We start from the raw sequence: 19,380 nt of genomic DNA, 5'->3' as shown, positions 1-19,380 counted from the left end.
AAAAAAAAAAAAAATTTTTTTTAAGCTATCTTAAACTAGAAATTATGTAATAAAAATTATAGCAATGGAAAGTTCACAAGATAAACTTTATAAATATATAATTTTATATACTTTTAGACAATACATTAAGATGCTATGACTCTCTAATGAAGTTAACAATCTTTGTTTTAAAGTTCGCCTAAAAAAAAAAAATGGCTATTTTTTGGAAAATATTTATAATTCGGTTAATTTCAATAAAAAAGAGATTGCTTGAAGATTAGATTCTGAAATAGAAAATTTGAGAAATGATGTTAGACAAATTCTAGGCGACTAGTCAAATAAATTTTTAGAAAAAAAAATGCTTTGATCAAAATGTAACCATTCTATATTATGTTTTTACAGTTCTTTATTCTATTTTATTTTATTATTCCTTTTTCTTTTTAGTATCCCTTGTTTTAGCATTAAAGGGTATTTGTATTTCCTGGTTATTAGAATATTGTATTTTAGATCTGGTTTTAACCAGTGTGCTTCTTTTATCACTTAAAGCCTCAAAGCTGTTTGAGTCGGTAGCTACATTAGAATTGATAGCGCATATTAATGGATTTTTTTTTTGCAGCTTTGGTAGATGTTTCAGAGACAGAAGTCCTTGGATGAGTACAGGATACCTTTGAATTTCCTGGAATATCCCTTTTGGGAATAATATTTCCAGCAATATTACTAGCATACTTCTTACCTACTTGTTGGAATCCATTATTATCTCCATTATTTAGATTATTATTAAGGAGCATTGAATGATATCCGAAGTATTCTTTATTAATTATTCAGAACCCCGCTCATTTGTGTTTTTATTTTCATCGACATCAGTGTTATGGGAATACTCATTCGTATTCTCTAATGCATTGAAGGTATCTATATTTGGGTTAGCCCTATTAATATGAGAATTTAAAACTGAAAAATTCTTAAAATCTGGATAAACAGCTTTTAACTCAGTTACAATCGAACGTAAAAAATTGATCCCGTTGTCTCTTTTTGCGTAATCATTCTCTGTTGCAAAAAACTTTCTTCTTTTCTTATTAATTGTACATAGTATTATATTATAATGGTTATCAATATCATTTAGAATATCATGCAGTAAGTTGTATTCGTATCTGTTAATAAATCCAGACTCCAAAAATGTACAAATCATAGTAAAAGTATCAGTATCTTCTGTTCTATTCAAAAAAGATTCGACCTTTTGGGCAATAAGCTTTTCAACAACACATACTCTGCTTCTGCTTCTGCTTCTGCTTCTGCTTCTTCTTCTTTTTCTAATAACATTAAACCCATTATCGTAGTTCGTTGTTCCAGAAACAATGTTGTTCCTATTAAAAGGGTTAACACCAGTTGGAGCAATACTATTAGCAAAAGAAGCTGCATTATCATTCTCACTATGCATGTGGTTATTGCTACCATAAGGAACCCTTGAATTATTATTATTATTAATATCGAAACTAGACATACTATTATTGTTGTTGCTGCCTTTACTGCTATCGTTATTGCTATTAGAAATACTATTGTTACTGACACTACGACTATCATTATTTTCAATGTCATTATTATTATTATTATTATTATTATTATTATTATTATTATTATTATTATAGTTGTTACTGTTGTTGCTATAGTTGTTATTAACGTTTTTACCACCGCTAGTGTCATCATTGTTTAAATAGTTATCCGTGCGAAGGTTAAGATGTACGGCTCTGGTATTTATATTATATTGTGTGGTATTCACTGTTAATATGTTATTAAAATCTTTTAAATAAGCACAATTTTTTAAAAAGATATTACTTATAATTCTAACTTTTGTTGTTTTAAGTTGCATGTTTCGAGGTAAGTCCTTATTGATTTTACTAACAATTAAAGGAGGTAACTTATACTTAGGATTTACCAAAAGAGAACGGAAAGATGTTGAAGTATAATTAGCAATATTCAGTAACTCTTGCGAAAGATCAAAGCTTTTTCCATTAAAGGAAAGACATGAACAGTTATCAATAAAATACTTGAAAAGCCTTCTATATTCATGTGATTTTTTAATGGCTTCTCGAATACAATGCTTGTCAATATTTCTAATAATATGTCCACTAAGAAAAGTAAAAACTCTTAGAATTGCATTAACGATAGAGGTAGTGACTTTTTTGTCTTGAAAATAGCCATTAGGCAAATCACCATACAATTCAATCAAAGTATAAACGACTAAAGCTTGAACAAAGGGGTTATTGGGCCCATTTTTTTCTGGCAAGTTATTGCAATTATCCAAATCATGAAACATAGCTGGAGAGCCTAATTCTGCTTTGTGTAGAATTTCCTTGAATTGAGAACTATATTCTAGATTTGTGACACTCATATTGGTTTTAGACATTTTTTTTGACAGTTTATGCAATTTTTGTACACATTTTTTTTTTTTGTGAGATATATAATTACTATATTTATGTCTTTTGATTAAAAAATTTAAGTTTCAGCAGCAAATTAAAAATGACTCCAAAAACGAAGCTGGTCTTATGCGAACTATGAAAATAAACCAACTTCAAAAATGGCTATCTTCAAGTTACCAAGTTTTTAATCCATAAAATCATGCGCATTGGTTGCCGCTTCAAGGGGGGTGTGGGGGAAAAAAAAATTACTGGTAGTTGACATTATATATCCATAAGGAATAACAAAAAAAGAGAAAAAACGATAAACAAAATAAATAAATAAATAAAGATATCACAACTATCTATACAAATGACAGATATTAATTTTACGTGTAGTAGAAGATCAAATGTCTATTCTACAAGGGGAATGATAGCATCAACTCAACCCTTGGCATCAGCAGCTGGTGTAAAGATTTTGGAGTTGGGAGGTAATTCTATGGATGCATCTGTTGCGGTAGCTGCCTGTTTATGCGTTTTAGAGCCAGCGAGTACCGGAATTGGTGGTGATTGTTTTTGTTTACATTATGATAGGAGCTCTGGGAGTGTATTGGGTATGAATGGGAGTGGTAGGTCTCCCAAGGAGTTGACTATAGATAGGGTTTTACAAGCTTCTGAAGGAAATAAAGAAATGACACGTATCCCATTTGATTCTGTCCACAGTATCACTGTTCCAGGCACAGTGGCAGGTTGGTTAGATTCAATTGACAAATTTGGTTCTGGTAAAGTATCCTTGGCTCAAATTTTGCAGCCAGCAATCGATTTATGTGAAAATGGGTTTCCAATTAGTGAAATTTCATCCTTTCTAACCAGAAAGAGTTGGAAAAAATTGGAAAAACAGAACAATATGAGATATGATTTAATTGAAGTGTTTACAAAGCACGGTGGTAGTATTGCCGCCAGCACCGGGCCGACTTCTGGAGATTTAATAATTAATAAACCGTTGGGTAAAATTTTCAAGAAAATTGTGAATGAGGGGAAAGATGGATTTTATAAGGGGGAAGTAGCAAAAATAATTGTGGACGAAGTTCAAACAAGAGGTGGTGCAATGAAATTGTTAGATTTATCAAATCATGAAAGTACTTTTGTTGACCCTATTTATTTAGATTTCAACGGGTATAGATTTTGGGAAACTCCACCAAATAGTCAAGGTTTAGTGGCTCTAATTGCGCTAGGTATCATTAGAGAATTACAGAATGAAGGTGTCATTGATATTTTTCAAATGAAGCATAATTCTGCAGATTATTTGCATATTTTAATTGAAAGCTTAAAACTAGCATTTTATGATTCAGACGAATATGTTTCTGATCCGCTTTATCAAGATGCAGATATTTTGCCCCGGTTATTATCTCGGGACTACTTACTTTCAAGAAGTGAGCTTTTCCGTAAGAACAAGATTTTAGATTCTTCTAAGATTACCCATGGTATTCCTGATGCCGATTTTAACCAGGGTGACACGGTATATTTTACGTGTTCAGATGACGAGGGAAATGCCACATCATTTATTAATTCTGTTTACACAAATTTTGGATCAGGTATAATTCCTAGTGGTAATTTGGATGACGGTGAAATCGGTGAAGGGTTGGGGTTTTGTCTACAGAATAGGGGATCTAATTTTAATATGAAAAAAGGAACCAAGAACAGTTTGGAACCAAACAAAAGACCATACCATACGATCATACCATCGATGATTACAATTCCGGAAATAGTTAATGGTGAAAAACGAGAAAGATTGGCATATAGTCTGGGTAATATGGGTGGGTTTATGCAACCCACTGGCCATTTACAACATTTTTTAAATTTAACTATTTTCCAAATGACACCACAAGAATCTCTGGATGCACCACGTATCTGCTTATCACCGCATCCCAAATATAAAGACAGAGGCAATGGTTCAACAGGCCCTGTTTCTACACCTGTAACATTGGTTAGTGTAGAAGATGAGATGTCTTTAGATGTAATTGAAGCATTGCGTAGTTTAGGCCATTGTGTGGAAATTAAATCGGGTTGGGATAGAAGTTTATTTGGTAGAGGTCAAATAATCAAAGTTGATCACCCTTTTTTGGCACCTGGCTCTATTATATATACTGCTGGAAGTGATAAGAGGGGGGATGGTTGTGCAATTCCGTTGGTCTGAATAATAATGTTGATCATTTGATATTTTTGTAGTTGAGTTAAGATAATAAGACTTGGTATATGTTCATCTTCCAACTAAACGTTAAGAAAAGAGGAAGGGGGGAAATAAGGAAAGGAGCATAACTTAAGGTATACTTTTGAATTATTGATCTATTAATTAATTATTAATAACTTTTAAAATATTTATTTTTTTCTTTTTTTTTTTTTTTTTTTTTTTTGCTTTCCTGATATTATATACTTTTAAGCTAATCTAGTCTTTTTTCTTTTTTTGTCCCTCTTTTTTCTTAGTTGAATAGACAATGTGTAAAATTAAATAAAAAATAAGGATAATAACATCAGTTAGGTATAACAATAATTCACAGAAAAACAGTAGTAAAAATACAGTATATATTTGATATGATAATAAAACAAAATGATAATAAAAACAAAGTGATAATAAAAACAAAAAACAAAAACAAGAACAAAAAAAAAAGGTAAGTTGACATTTCTACTTTTAATGTTTTGTTATTCGCCAAAAAAAAATAAAAATAAAAAAAAAATAAAAAATAAAAAATAAAAAATAAAAAATAAAATCAAGTAGGCAATATACTTTCTTTCTTTCTTCTTCGAGTTTACTGTTCCTTTTCTCTTTTTTCTTACCTTTCTTTTTTTTTTGAAAAAAAAAAAAATAAATATACCCCGCTGCTCACTTGAACTGTATAGCAATAACAGTGAAACATTCTTACTCCAAAGAAATATAATGATGCGCATACACATACCAACAATGCAAAATAAAGTGAAATATATTGTAACAAGTGATAACAATATAATGATAATAATAAATTAGAATCTATGGTTATTCATTCTCCCAAATGGGTTTAAGTTGTATTTTATTATTAGCAATAATATTATTGTTATTGCAAAAATTGCATTATTTGTTGTGTAATATTGTATAATTCTAAACTAGCATCGTCATATTGTTCACCGCCACTATTACTATTAATGGTGGTGTTGTTATTGCTTTTATTCTTGTTGCTATCGGATGAAGGTGAAATAGAAGCCCTTTGCGCGCTTTCATAGTTAATTTCTGCCAATTTCTTTATACTATCCACTATATCCTTATTCCTCTTAATATACGAAGTTAAAGTGGGATCATGGCTTTCTAGTAGTTGCAAAATGGTCCAAAGAGCAATGTGTTCAAAGGTTGGATATTCACTTTGTAAAAACCTCAGGAAAAACCCAGAAATACCATCTTGTGGCTCGTTCCATGCATTAATAACTTTTGTATAATCACCCATTCTGGAACATAAATTAGCCAAGGCAGCCGCTGCATTGCCGGAAACTTCTGTATTGCTTGAAAAAGTCATGGGGATTAAAACCTCAATTATATCACTATCGATCAATTTCAACTTGGAACTTTCGTCCAAAGCTAATATGGCAAAGCAAGCGGAAATCTCACTTTGAACGCTTAGCGGACAATTCAGAGCCATTTTCTTAATTTTGTCAACTGCACCGCATTCGAAAAAGCCAATTCTATTCTTTTCTGAAGATGCCGCCAAGTTCCTTAAAGTAGAAACGGCATGGCACTGAATTTCTTCGGAATTGTCGTAATCCAATAACTTCACCAATGGCTTCATAAAACCAGCATCCACAATTAGTCCCTCGTTCATGGGATGAATAGAAATATTTCTTATACAGGCAACACTAGCCAACACCAATGGCATACTATCACTTTGAATTAATTTGACTAGATGAGGTAAACCTCCAGCTCTAACAATTTCTAATTGGTAATTTGTATCGGAAGCCAAATTTCTTAGAGCTAAAGTAGCTTGGCATTTAACCCTATTAACTGGGGAATCCATTAAGGCAACCAATTTAGGGACTAATTTGGGTTCAGTCTGAGCCAATTTCCTTCTATTTTCCTCATCGACAGCTATGTTAGACAACGCAGTGGTACAATAGTATTGAACATAAAAGGGATCCTTTGAAGATAGCAATGAAACTAAAACAGGCACAGCACCAGCATCAACTAATTCTTTTCTGTTTTCACCAGAATGAGTCATATTTAATAATGCACCGGTGGCATTCCTTTGTACTCTGATATTTTTGGATTTTGCTAAGTGGGTTAAGGGGACCAATGCACCAGATTTTGCAATTTTAGCTTTGTTATCATCCTGGGTAGCTAAATTAGTTATGCAACCAACGGCATTACATTGTACTTCAACGTCAGGACTCATCATTTGTTTTATTAATGGTTCTAACCCACCCATTTCTACAATCAACACTTTGTTTTCATTGTTGACAGCCAAGTTGCCCAACGCAGCACAGGCAGCAATTTGGATTTGTGTGTCATTGTTTTGTAATAGAATTAAAATAGGCTCCAAAACCTCGCGGGAAACAGCACGTATGTATTTTTCAGTAATTTCTGCAAACGCTAAGGCTGCACTTCTTTGCAAATTGATATTATCTGAATAGACCAAGGTGGTTAGTGCCTTTAGCGGTCCACCTTCATAAAAATCGTATCTGTCTTTATCCTCCAAGTATTGCAATAATGAGGAAACTGCTTCACGTTCGTTATCAGCAATAGATAGAACGTTATTATTGTTTGGAGTACCATTATTATCATTAGTTGAAGAATCTTCATTAGAGGAATGCGAAGAAACGCAACAGCTTAAACATGCGCCCATAGTGAGTATGTGTATGTTTGTTTGTTAGTTAGTTTGTTTGTTTGTTTGTCGTTGTTGTTTTTTTTTTTCTTTCTGTTTTTGTTTTTGATATTGTTATTTTAATTTAAACTGTGAGTCTTTTTTTCTTTATTATGTTTTTTTAATTTTTTTTTTTAATTTTTTTTTTTTGTCCTATGTGTATATATTTTCCTATGATAATAGAGTATTTATCTTTTGAAGTATGTTGTGACTACTTTTTATTTTAATTGCTGATAAAATTGTTGATAAGTTTTAAAGAGGAGTGGTTGCGTTTTTGTTAGTTCAGAAGAAGAAAATAAAAAAAATAAAAAAAATAAAAAAAAGGATTTCTATTTGGTAAGGAGAGTAATTAATATAAGATTAAGCGACAAGGAAGAAAGAAACCCAGTAAAAGAAAATTATACTATTGTTGTTTTCATTTTTATTATTATTATTTTGTTTTTTTTTAAGGATTGCCAGCTTCTACCCAGCAAATTTTAAAGAGAAAAAAGAAAAAGGAAAAAAGAAAAAGGAAAAAAGAAAAAGCGATATGCCCTTCTGCCCGCAGTCTTACTTCACCACGAGCAGGGTAAGAAGGTGAAAAATGGCTGGGTAATCCTAAACTTTCACTTTCCGTTACGAGGTTTGTTCAGCAAGAACTGCACAGGGCCTTTTATGTCCTATCTCTCTCCCTCTCTCTCTCTACGAACTAAGTCTATTATCATTATTAACTATAAAAATGTAATCAAAAATAATAATCCCAAATAATTCATCTATTAACCATGCTAATCATACATACTACTACCACCTTAACCAAAAGAAGAATACAAAGCAGGTGGTACCATTATTTGTACAACACCGTCTACCGCAAACACTTCTTCCATAACAACAAATTTACGTAATGTGTTCTTTAGGTTGAAAACACCAGAAGGTATGCCCATATCAACCAAATAATAAGTCTTGTTGCTACTATTGTTGTCTTTGTCACTTAAATTATCATTTAATAATACAGATAATGGTAATCCTAAAGATACTACCGTATTTGGAATAACAGTCGTAATAAAATTACAATCACCAGTGTTGGGATCAACACCGCTAGGCAATTCCAAAGACCAACATTCACATTGGTGTTCATGGTTAACCGTACTTGCAGCAGTCTTACTATTACACCAATCAATCATTTCTATTAGATCGTTATAATCAGTACCTTGTACCAAATCCTCTAAATTGCAATCATAACCTTGGATACCGTCAATAATTAATTCTACAGGGGAATTCAACTTAGATAATACATTTTCTAGGGTAGTCGTGTTTCCAACAATTTTACCCCCACATTTTTTGTATAGTTCCAACTGCTTGTTCATTTCTAATTCATACAAGTTACTGCCATTCGAGTTTCTGCTACCACCATTTGTTGTAACATCACTGTTAGTACCACTATACATACATGTCAACACCCTTACATGTTTTGTTTGGCACAATGTTCTACCTATAGCAATGGCTTGGATACTACACTTGGAATCCATGCTGCACAGAATAACTACTAATGGCGGGGCATTGTTATTTTTTTTATTTAATCTAACATTTCCACCCAACTTTCTTTTTTTGATAAAAGTTGATAAATGAATGGCAACGTGTTCCACTTGTAGACTATACGAAAAGTTGTATTCATCACTAGCTAATCTGTCTATTTCTAATAATTGCAAAGGTGTCGAGGTTGGGATATACTCTTTACTCCTTGTTTCTTGGAAACATTTAGATATTGATAAAAGAGGAGATGTACAGTTTATGGTGTTGCTATTATAACTAGAACCCCTTCTGCTTTTAGTGCTAATACTATTGATGTCACTGGGTGGTACATTACTCAAAACCTTTTGAATTTGCTCTAAAACGTCCTGTGTAGTAGCACTGGTGGTTTTATTATAATTACTGGCATCATTCTTACCAGTACCAGTACCAATATCGTCATTGTTATTATTATTATTATTATTATTATTATCATTGTTAGTATTGGTGATGGCAGTGGTGGTAGTAGTAGTAGTAGCATTAACATCATTTTCATTACTACTATCATTGTGATTTTCATGAGTAGTAATAGTAGTAGTAGCCGTATTGCCTCTTTTTAATAAATGAGTAATATTAATAGATTTGGTAATTGGTGAAAAATTACCAGTATAATCAACATTATTACTATTAGTAGTGGCAGTACTATTAGTACTATCATAATTTTTATCGTTAACGCTGCTATCATGAGTCGCAGTAACACCTGTGGTATTATCACGAGGATCGCTATTTGTTTTACCAGAAATATCTCCATTTTCATGATTTTTCATTGAATCTATACTATCCCAATAATCATTTTTAGTGTCAGCTAAAACCATTTCATGATTTTCATAATTAATTTTATTATTGTTGACATTAGTAGCTTTCATACCATTTCCATTTATATCATCGATTCCCTTTTTATTAAAGCTGACTAACCTTTTCGACGGATCTATCTGATCCTTTTGTTTCAATTGTTCAAAAACACTTTTTTTATTAAACATGGCTAAATTACTAGCAAAATCAAAGTCAGAGGATTCTTTAATTTTCTGAACATCGTCATCACCCCATAACTCCCTATTATTTTGAGAAGAATTCTCAAGCGTATTAAAGTAAACTCTTTGGTTACCATTAAGGTTCGTACTACCAGTATTATCGTCAATGTTTATATTATTAGTATTGTTATTGTATTTTTTCTTTGGTGGAACACTTATGACGCTTAAATCCTTCAATCTAGATGACTTGACTTTAAAAATAGCACTAGTTCCACCGTCACTGAATTTAACATCATTCAATATTAAAGATTTACTCGTACATTTGTTAATTTTACCAGTTATTATCTTACCGTCTTGTAATTCTACTTTCACACCAAACCCAGAAAATTGTGACATTTTAGACTTTATTCAGTTTCTTTTATATGCTTAAATAATTCTCTTTTGTTCATACATTAGTTTTTTTTTTTTTTTTCTTTTAACAATCCTCATAATACAAGCAAAAAAAAAAGAAAAAAAAGTAGCGATTAAATTTTCTTTTGCACTTGTTGTTGTTAACAGAAAGGAAAAAGCAGGAAAAAAAAAAAAAAAATTAAAAAATAAAAAATAAAAAACAAATATATGTAAATATATGTCCATTTTCTTTAATTTTTTTTTTTTTTCCACGAAAAAAATTTTTTTTTATTAATTTCGTTGAAATTAAATAATTTTCTAAAAAAAATTAAACTGGCCAACAAAGCTAATTAGCCCTATTAACCATAATTCACTGATTTTGCCCAGGATCGAACTGGGGACGTTCTGCGTGTTAAGCAGATGCCATAACCAACTAGACCACAAAACCAGAAATATTGACTTTATAAGTTACCTCTTATACTTTCATCTCTTGTCCTCATGGTCATAGCCAGCCCCATATAATGTCGCATCAAAAAAGAATTCCAAACCAAATATAACAAACCAAATATAATTATGAATCCATCCAAATTAGCATCGTTGTTTTACTTGTCTCCAAGATAATAAAGATAAGCTAAAAAAATTTAGAAAGCATAAAACAAAACCTATTTGAATTTGCTAAATAATAAATAATAACAACATATATATATATATATATATATTTCTATAAATTATAATGTGATAATAAGGTCATTAGTATAGAGTCTATTACAGGCAATAAAACAAACGAAAAAGGTAATTAGTTATTAATTAATCGCTTAGGAAAAAATGAAATAAAATAAACTAACTGGTAAAATATCAAATCATAATACAAATAATAATACAATTTGGGAATAAATAAAGGTAGTGCTATGTTATAATCACAAAAATAACAGAGTTAAACTAAAAACTACCGTAGTAATAATATTGTTCCTTCCCATTTCAATACAGAAAATAGGGACGGGTTTAAAAGTGTGAAAATTAAACCCAATATGAGGATATATCAATATTGGCATGTAATTCTTATGCTCTCAGTAAAATTATACACTAGATTAACAAAAAAAGGACCAAATGGTAATAAACCTTGGGGTAATACTTGTAGATTATTCTACGGGAAATTGTCTAAACATTTTGACTCTTAATGTTTAGGGCTATAAAGAGCATTTTATCTCGAAACTAAATGTAAATAACCATAAACATATATATATATATGTGTGTGTGTGTGTGTGTTCGTATTCTGGAGTTGTAAAATGTGATTATTCCAAGTTCCTATTATACTCTGCAATAAATTTTTCTGGAACCTCAACAGCTTTAGGGACCCTTCTATCATCAGCATTTTTAGATCTTCTATAATGCATTAATAAATTGGAATCATTAAAGCCAAATTTCCTAATCAATTTTCCATAGAATAACCCACATGCATTACACAACGATCTATTACCATATGGACCTCTTCTCCACTCTGGTGTATCATTTTGACCACAGTGCAAACATTTCATATCACTACTATTGTTTGTCTTACTGGGATCGTTTGCTTTTTTCCCATCTGCTGACTTAGTTTTTTTAATGCCTATATTCGAATAGGAGGGAATAATACTATTATTTCTCTTGGTTGGAATACTACTATTATAGGTAGATTTGGGCATCGTCATACTCTTACTTTTAATATGACTTCTTTTTTTCCCCCGTATAATGTTATTGCTGGTTGCTGTGGTATTTGTAGTACCAAAAGAATGTGGTAACTCTTCTGAATTAGCTGGGATGGCTAAAATATTAGAAAGAGTGACCATATGTGTCCCGTAATGATTATTAACTAAGCTTCTTTTAGTATTAATGTTGTTGTGATGATAATTCATACTAGAGGGATCAGATATAGTTTTTCTGTGGGTGGGAGCATTGATAAAAGTTGATCTAGCAGTACCACCGCCACTAATACCATCGTTATTGGTGTTAGTATTGTTGTTATTTTTATTTTCGGTAAGGGTAGCAACATTAGCAATACTGTTCCGGTTAGCCAATGGATATATAAAACTTCCAGCACCATTCAAAATAGGTTTTTCATCTTTGTTGGACAATTGTGGTAACGGTAGTGGTTGTAAGTTTAGCGGTAGATTCAACTGTTGTGGTGGTTGCAGTTGCTGAGTAGCACTAAAAGAATTAGTGACCGAAGTAGTGTTAGAAGAGGAGGATGACGATGACGATGATAATGATGATGATGTTAAAGAGGAAGCCATATTTAAATCTGAATCTGGATAAACTTTTAAGTTTTTCTTTTTGATGTTCATTAGTACCTGTAAATTGGCTCTATAAGCTGCATTTAGTTCAAGAGCATGGTGAATATCTTGAATGTTCAAATATTTATTAAAATTGTCATTGTCACTGTTGTTATTATTGCTATCACTGCTCAAAATAGTATCCCATTTCTTATTATAATTTTGTAATTGTACTACAAAATTATTCAAATTGCTCAAAGTTTCTTTACATTTGCTATAGTCACTTTTATCTTCCATAAAACTTTTATCACTAATATCCATAAGGTTGTCGATAGAGTAAGATCGAGAATAATTTACTGAGTTGTTCCTAGTATTAGTAATAGTAATATTATCTTTAGAACAAGGTTCGCCCTGTTCAACAGCTTGAATAGCCGTGCATAACTTGTCCAAAGAATTTCTTTTTTGTGGGCTACTGTTATTGCTGTTATTACTACTACTAGTAGTAGTAGTAGTAGTTGTTGTTATTGTTGGTTTAGTGGGGTTGTAGTGGGTGGAAATATTACTAGTAGGCTGTGGAGATCTGTTAAAATGTAAAAAATTGCTAGATTTCGAATTATTATGGTTATTTTTCTGATAATCATCATCGTCGCAAACACTGCTGTATGTATTAAAAGTTACGTATCGTTGTGGATTTGTATTATCCAAAGAGTAATTTGGTGTTCTAAAACGAACAGATGTTGGACTTAAGGGAGATATCTGTGGGTCCACAGTGTGTCTGTTACTAATACTGCTCGAGAATAATTCAGTAATGCTGGGTAGTCTTGTAACATTATTGGTCTGGCCTTTATTTGACTGGGTGGAAGCCATTATTTTACCGTTGGTCAGGTCATGGGCATCGACGGTAGTCAAAGCGTTAGTTTCATTAGAAGTAGTATTGGTAGTAACAGCATCGTTAGAGTTTTTATCCTTACCATTATTGTTACTATTGAAAGTGGGAGAAGAAGAAATAAATGTCTTAAACACTGCGCTCTTCGGTGTGGAGAACATTAAGTAGTATAATAAAATAGAGTTCAATAGTATCGCAGCAGTAGAACAGATAGTGCTTTGTTTTCAGATATATGTATTAATGTTTTATTTTATTTTATTTTATTTTATTTTATTTTATTTTATTTTATTTTATTTTATTTTATTTTATTTTATTTTATTTTATTTTATTTTATTTTATTTTATTTTATTTTATTTTACTCGGTATAATAATATAACGTTTATTTCTGTGTGAGGAGTTAAAAGATAAAAAAAAATAAGGAGATAGCAAATATTTAGAAAAAATAAAAGACACCAAAACTTTCTTACTTTTATACACCCTTCCACAAAACTAATAAGCTTACTCGTAATTCCTACTTCTATTTATATGTATATATATTTGCTATTTTCCTTCTATATTCTATAATTTTTTTTTTTTTTTTTGTTTTTTCCTTATGTGAGGTTTTGCTGTTTTCCCCTATAGTTTTAATTATTTTCTTTTTATGTGAAAGTTTTCTATATTGAGTAATGTATATATATATATGTTTTACCTATTTAGTTGTACCTTTTGCTATTTTTTTTTTCTATCTTTTTTCTTTCTATCTAATCCTTTCTGTCTAATCCTTGACAATTAAAGCATAAAACTTTATTTTTATTTATTTATTTATCTATTTATTCATTTATTTATTTATTTTTTTATTTATTTTATTTTTTTAAGTATTGTCATGCTTTGGATAGAAAGTAAAAATCGCAAATGAGGAAACAAATATGAAAGATGATGAGATGAGATGAGATGAGATGAGATGAGATGGAAAATGTATCTTCTTTTTTTTTTTTCTCTCTTTTTTGAGTGTGTTTGTGGGGAGTATTTATATAGTAGTAGTATCTGGGCGGTTAAATATATAAATATATATTCATATGCATAGATTACATGCGCGCCACCCCCTTTTTTTTTTCCTTTTCTTGCCCCTTATAAAATGAATTCTCGTAACGTTATTTTTTTCTTGCTTTTTCCTTTTTATTACAACGTTTTCTTAGCAATAAATAAATTACAATGCTATATTGGGAAATCAAGTGTCCCCTAAAAAGAAAAAGAAAAGGAAAAATGTTATACTAGTATTTAATATAAAATATTCTTAATGTCTCATCATACTTCTTTTCTATCCTCCTGTTCTTTTCACTCCCTTTATCCTCATCCTATACAACAACAACAACAACAACAACAACAACAACAACAACAACAACAACAACAACAACAAAAACAAGCTATTTCTTATATTACATTATTTCATTTAACAGTATTAAATAATATCGGACTTATTCTAGAATATATTCCTGATTATCACTAAAACAACAAAGCGGGTGAGAATAAGCCCTAGTCCTTAAGATTTACTACTTTACACACACACACAAAACTTCTTGAATGAGTGATAATTTTTAATTTTGTGCGTTATATATATATATATATATATATCTATTTTATATTCCATAGCCGCATATGTATCCGGGTACTTTACACCTTTTTTACCCAAAACGAAAATGATTTAATCTGACATTCCGTATAAAATGCTTTTTTTTTGGAAAAACAAACAAAATGTTTTATTTTGAATATTTATCTGTGGTTTCTCAAATATTTTTTTTAATTATGTAATAGTTGCTCATCGATGTTTTGTAAGAGGGGGGGAGTGGAGAGGGTTTATGATACACAAACTTTATGTCTTGTAGTGGTTTATCTTAAAGTTGGCAACTTTTGTAATATTATTTTAGTAAAATTCAAACCAATGTTTTTTTTTTTGGCTGTTGTTGAAAAAAAAAAATATTATCAAGTCCTTAATGTTTCAAAGGTTATGTTATCGAATTGCTTGGTGCTAAAAACACAATATACATGTATAATTTCAGCTCATAAAGCATAAATCAAGAAAATAAATTTAAAAAATCCATGTCTGTTTATATATTTTAAATATAATTGTTACAGATGAAATATCTTCGAGGCACGGAAATGTCTTGGAATAAATATTTCGAACATGATATAGTATTGCCGTATTATTTTTTTTTTGTTATTGAATGTTTCAAATAAAAAACCACGAAAAAAAATACCCGAAAAAATTAGGAAAACATTTCAGATCAGGAAAAAAAAATAAAATATGACGTATACATTTTGTATTTTACTGCACCAATATCTTTTTCAGACCAATATACAAAAATAGCACATTTCAAAACATGAAAAAAAAAAAAAGTTAAGTTTTAAATTAATCTAAAACTATTGTCAAAGTGTCTTAATTCCATGAATTGCATTCTTCTATTTTTTTTTCGTTTTGTTTTTACTTTTAAAAGTGGATGTTTTAAGTTTTTTTCTTTTTTTTAACAGCACTTTTAGTATTATTCTATTATTATTTTTATTATTATTTAAACTAATAAAACAAAGATCTAGACACTTAAGTCAAAAAAGAATATTACAATTTAATTCTCAAACAAATTAATTTTTTTTTTTTTTTTTTTTTCAAATCAACACATTTTACGTTGTATTTTTCGACTGAATCTATTTAAAACATCTCCAACTTCATTTTTTTTTTTTTTTTTTTTTTAAATAAAAGGAAAAAATACAACATGCTACTAAACTTATATATAAAAGCAGAATTGTTAGTTGGTGAATGAAATATTCTGTGAAATTATTTCGTCAAATTTTGATCTTATCCTGTTGAATCAATACAATGGTAGGAATAAAAGAATAAAAATAAACATACACACATATATACAAAGAAATCTTAACAATCATGGTTTTTTTCAAGAATTTATATTTATTTTTATTCGCTATAATGGTTACTAATGCAACTTTCATTAGCAAACATTCTTTATTTACATCAGCATTATATTCGGAGTCATCCGCTTTAGATGATAATACCATGATTATCCCATCAGATTCATTGGTTATAGATGTAAGCATTGACACACATACGTCCACAGGTATATCCTTAACAACAGGAACAAAAAATGCATATAATACCACTGCTAGTACTGAGTTTTCTGTTAAGAGCGTTATTCAGAATACCATTCTTCCAAGTGATTCACTTTTGGGTACTTTGTTAATAAGTAACAACCCAACAAATACGACATCATCTTCTTTTTCTAGTAGAGTAGAAACTAACAATGTTTATTATGTGACACAAACCACCACCACCATTAAAAATTCAACTTCAACATCCACTATATCTTCGTTACCATCAATAAACAAAAGTTCTACTGTAAGTACTAGTACCAGTAGTGTTGTTACGGGAAACGTAGACGGTGGGTTTAATGATGAGCAAGATTCTACTAGCAGTAATAGTGGTAGTTCTAGTACTATTAAAGCCAGCTCGAAAAATAATGCATTTAATTATATGTATGGCAATGGTAATATTGGTTTTATATTTATGACTTTTTCTTCATTAATGGTTTTTTTATAGAGTAGGGTATAATATTAATAGTATTAATTTTTTTTTTTTTTTTTTTTTTTTTTTTTTTTTTTTTTCACTTTTAAGAAAAAAACTCTAAATATAAAAAAGAGACCGTAAAGTCAATAATATATAAATTCTTGACATATGCTTTCATGTTAGACCAAATCGGGAAAAGTTGATTGATTGAGGGGAGAAATACTATCATGCTGGTGCCAGACATTAAGCGAGGGAACTTAATATAGGAAATTTCCTTTGGGCAGTGAAAACTACTGTGTAGAAACCGAAAACAAAAAATTATTTAAATTATTTCGCTTGACGGACAGTTCGGATTAATCACATAATCACATTTAAATCCTTCATTCCTATTCCTTTTTCCTTTTTCCTTGTTCCCTTTGACTAATTTTGAACATAAAAAGTCATTTTAAGCGTAATCTTTAAATAATAAAAAAAAAAAAAACTTTGGAAAGCAATACAATATCGGGAGGAGGGGTCTTTTTTTTTTTTTTTTTTTTGTTGATTAAATACACTAAATAATATAATACATAAAATCACAAAGATCATAATTTGGCTCTAGCGGCAGTGTTTGTTCCGTTTTTACCTTGCCAACCAAACTCTAATTTCCCTTGTTTTCCAGGCTCTATGATAACATTTAATAAACTACCCACTCCATTTTCTTTATAGTCTTTAACAGCTTTGATAAAAGCTTCATTTAGTTCTCTTAAATCATGTACCAAGTACCCTTTAAAACCTAAACCACGTGCCACTAAATCGTACCTACAATTTTTGCTTAGAGCAGTAGAAGGACAAAGGTTTCCGGTCTCATTTTTATTTTTAATATACCCATGATATATCCCGCTGTTGTTCATTACGATAACAATAATTGGTAAGTTACATCTATGAGCAGTTTCTAACTCCATTCCAGAAAAACCAAATGCAGAATCACCTTGAATACATAGTATTAATTTGTCTGGGTTAGTTAATTTAGCAGTTATAGCATACGGTAATCCACAGCCCATTGTAGCGGTAGTTGCCGCGTCTAACCTTCTCTTAGGATAATCTGTTGGAAATGAGATTCTTGCAATGTCCATAGTATTGGCCCCTTCGGCCACAATAATGGTTTCTGAATCAATTAAGTGGCTTCTGATGTTTGAATAAACTTGGTTATAGGTCAGCAAATTTTGGTAACCTGGTTTTGACTCTTTTAATTTTAATTTTTCAACATTCCATTCGATTTGTTTTTTGACTAGTTGAATCAAGTTATTTAATTTTAAAGTATTGTTGGTGGCAATTTCAAGATCCAAACTAGCCATTAAATCATTAACAAATAAATCAATATCGCCCAAACAGCCAACGTATTTATTGGTGTCATTGGAAAATTCTAAACTTTTTGGATCCCTATCGGCCTGAATAAATTGTACATTATCATTCCACTTGGGTGATTCACCAAAATGTAAGATCCAATTTAATCTAGCACCCAAAACAATAACCAACTCTGCTTTTTGCAAACTTGCCGATCTTGCAGAAGAAACGTTCAACGGATTAGAGTCCTCTATTATCCCCTTTGCCATTGGAGTCGGCAAAAACGGTATCTGGTACTTATTAACAAATTTTCTTATTGCTGCAGATGAATTAACAGCGCCTTTACCAACCACCAATAGCAAGTTCATTTTGCTTTTTCTTATAATAGTCGAAGCAATTAGTTTGATAGCATTTGGATCCGGTCTAATTTTTAAAGAAGTTATGTTGTATTTGCTACTAGAAGTTGTATTAATAGAGGTATTATTATTAGTACCATTGTTATTAGATATTAAATTCCCCGGAATATCTATGTAAGAAACATTATTGGACTGAATACAACCATTTATGGCTTTATGAAATACCCTATCAGGACAATTAGGAATATTAGTATCTAATCTACCAGTGAAATTGATATGGAAATTACTTAATAAATTAACCTGATCTAACTCTTGAAATCCACTGCCGCCAGCCTTATATAAACTTGAAGCCTCTAAGCTACCGGCCATAACCAATAATGGCCATTTATTTTCAATAGAATTAAATACACCGCTTAATGCGTGGATAATACCTGGTCCGCCAACAACTAGCAAGCCACATATTTTACTTTTGCTGCTATTACTCATCAAATAAGAATAGCATGAAGCTGCATACGAAGCGGCCTGTTCATTTCTAAAAGGAATAAATTTGATTTTTTTGGAGTTGATAAAATGATTGGCTAGTTCCACAATAGGGATACCAACAATACCAAAAACCACAGTAACATCATATTTAATTAAATTTTGCGTAATTTGTTCACAGATATTGTTATCATTCATTATTATTTATTATTGTTATTACTTACCTACTGTTATATATGACAGTGTATAGAAATCGATTGATTGTGTAGTGATTATATTTACAAGCTTGCCAAAATTCAAAATAAATAAAAAAAATAAAAAAAAATAAAAGTTTCCATTTGTATGTACATTATATATGTGTGGTTTTTTTTTTTTTGTTTTTTT

At 30.5% G+C, this 19,380-nt stretch overlaps 7 protein-coding genes and 1 non-coding gene across 8 annotated transcripts; 2 read left to right on the top strand and 6 right to left on the bottom strand.

Moving 5' to 3' along the window:
- Positions 1-796: 796 nt before the first annotated feature.
- SCDLUD_003414 (uncharacterized protein) lies at positions 797-2,380 on the bottom strand (the record flags this gene model as incomplete). The annotated part of the gene is made up of 1 exon (XM_046081601.1): positions 797-2,380. One exon carries the CDS (start codon positions 2,378-2,380, stop codon positions 797-799), a length of 1,584 nt encoding a protein of 527 aa, XP_045934366.1.
- Positions 2,381-2,742: 362 nt separating this feature from the next.
- On the top strand, positions 2,743-4,566 carry SCDLUD_003413 (gamma-glutamyltransferase family protein; the record flags this gene model as incomplete). Its single annotated transcript, XM_046077965.1, has 1 exon — positions 2,743-4,566. One exon carries the CDS (start codon positions 2,743-2,745, stop codon positions 4,564-4,566), a length of 1,824 nt encoding a protein of 607 aa, XP_045934365.1.
- An 892-nt stretch (positions 4,567-5,458) lies between these two features.
- On the bottom strand, positions 5,459-7,231 carry VAC8 (protein anchor VAC8; the record flags this gene model as incomplete). Its single annotated transcript, XM_046077964.1, has 1 exon — positions 5,459-7,231. One exon carries the CDS (start codon positions 7,229-7,231, stop codon positions 5,459-5,461), a length of 1,773 nt encoding a protein of 590 aa, XP_045934364.1.
- An 806-nt stretch (positions 7,232-8,037) lies between these two features.
- EDC3 (Edc3p) lies at positions 8,038-10,161 on the bottom strand (the record flags this gene model as incomplete). Its single annotated transcript, XM_046077963.1, has 1 exon — positions 8,038-10,161. The coding sequence occupies one exon, from the start codon at positions 10,159-10,161 to the stop codon at positions 8,038-8,040; it is 2,124 nt and encodes a 707-aa protein (XP_045934363.1).
- A 368-nt stretch (positions 10,162-10,529) lies between these two features.
- SCDLUD_003410 lies at positions 10,530-10,603 on the bottom strand. Its single transcript has one exon. It is a non-coding gene; the product is annotated as a tRNA-Val (tRNA).
- Positions 10,604-11,447: 844 nt separating this feature from the next.
- SCDLUD_003409 (GATA-type transcription factor) lies at positions 11,448-13,451 on the bottom strand (the record flags this gene model as incomplete). Its single annotated transcript, XM_046077962.1, has 1 exon — positions 11,448-13,451. The coding sequence occupies one exon, from the start codon at positions 13,449-13,451 to the stop codon at positions 11,448-11,450; it is 2,004 nt and encodes a 667-aa protein (XP_045934362.1).
- Positions 13,452-16,243: 2,792 nt separating this feature from the next.
- SCDLUD_003408 (uncharacterized protein) lies at positions 16,244-16,870 on the top strand (the record flags this gene model as incomplete). Its single annotated transcript, XM_046076666.1, has 1 exon — positions 16,244-16,870. The coding sequence occupies one exon, from the start codon at positions 16,244-16,246 to the stop codon at positions 16,868-16,870; it is 627 nt and encodes a 208-aa protein (XP_045934361.1).
- A 548-nt stretch (positions 16,871-17,418) lies between these two features.
- PXP1 (putative indolepyruvate decarboxylase family protein) lies at positions 17,419-19,194 on the bottom strand (the record flags this gene model as incomplete). The annotated part of the gene is made up of 1 exon (XM_046077961.1): positions 17,419-19,194. The coding sequence occupies one exon, from the start codon at positions 19,192-19,194 to the stop codon at positions 17,419-17,421; it is 1,776 nt and encodes a 591-aa protein (XP_045934360.1).
- Between the last annotated feature and the right edge of the window lie 186 nt (positions 19,195-19,380).

Source organism: Saccharomycodes ludwigii, chromosome IV (genome assembly GCF_020623625.1).
Source record: "Saccharomycodes ludwigii strain NBRC 1722 chromosome IV, whole genome shotgun sequence".
Lineage (NCBI taxonomy): Eukaryota > Fungi > Ascomycota > Saccharomycetes > Saccharomycodales > Saccharomycodaceae > Saccharomycodes > Saccharomycodes ludwigii.
The sequence above is the reverse complement of the archived record's forward strand: the minus strand, read 5'-3'. Positions and strand labels throughout refer to the sequence as shown.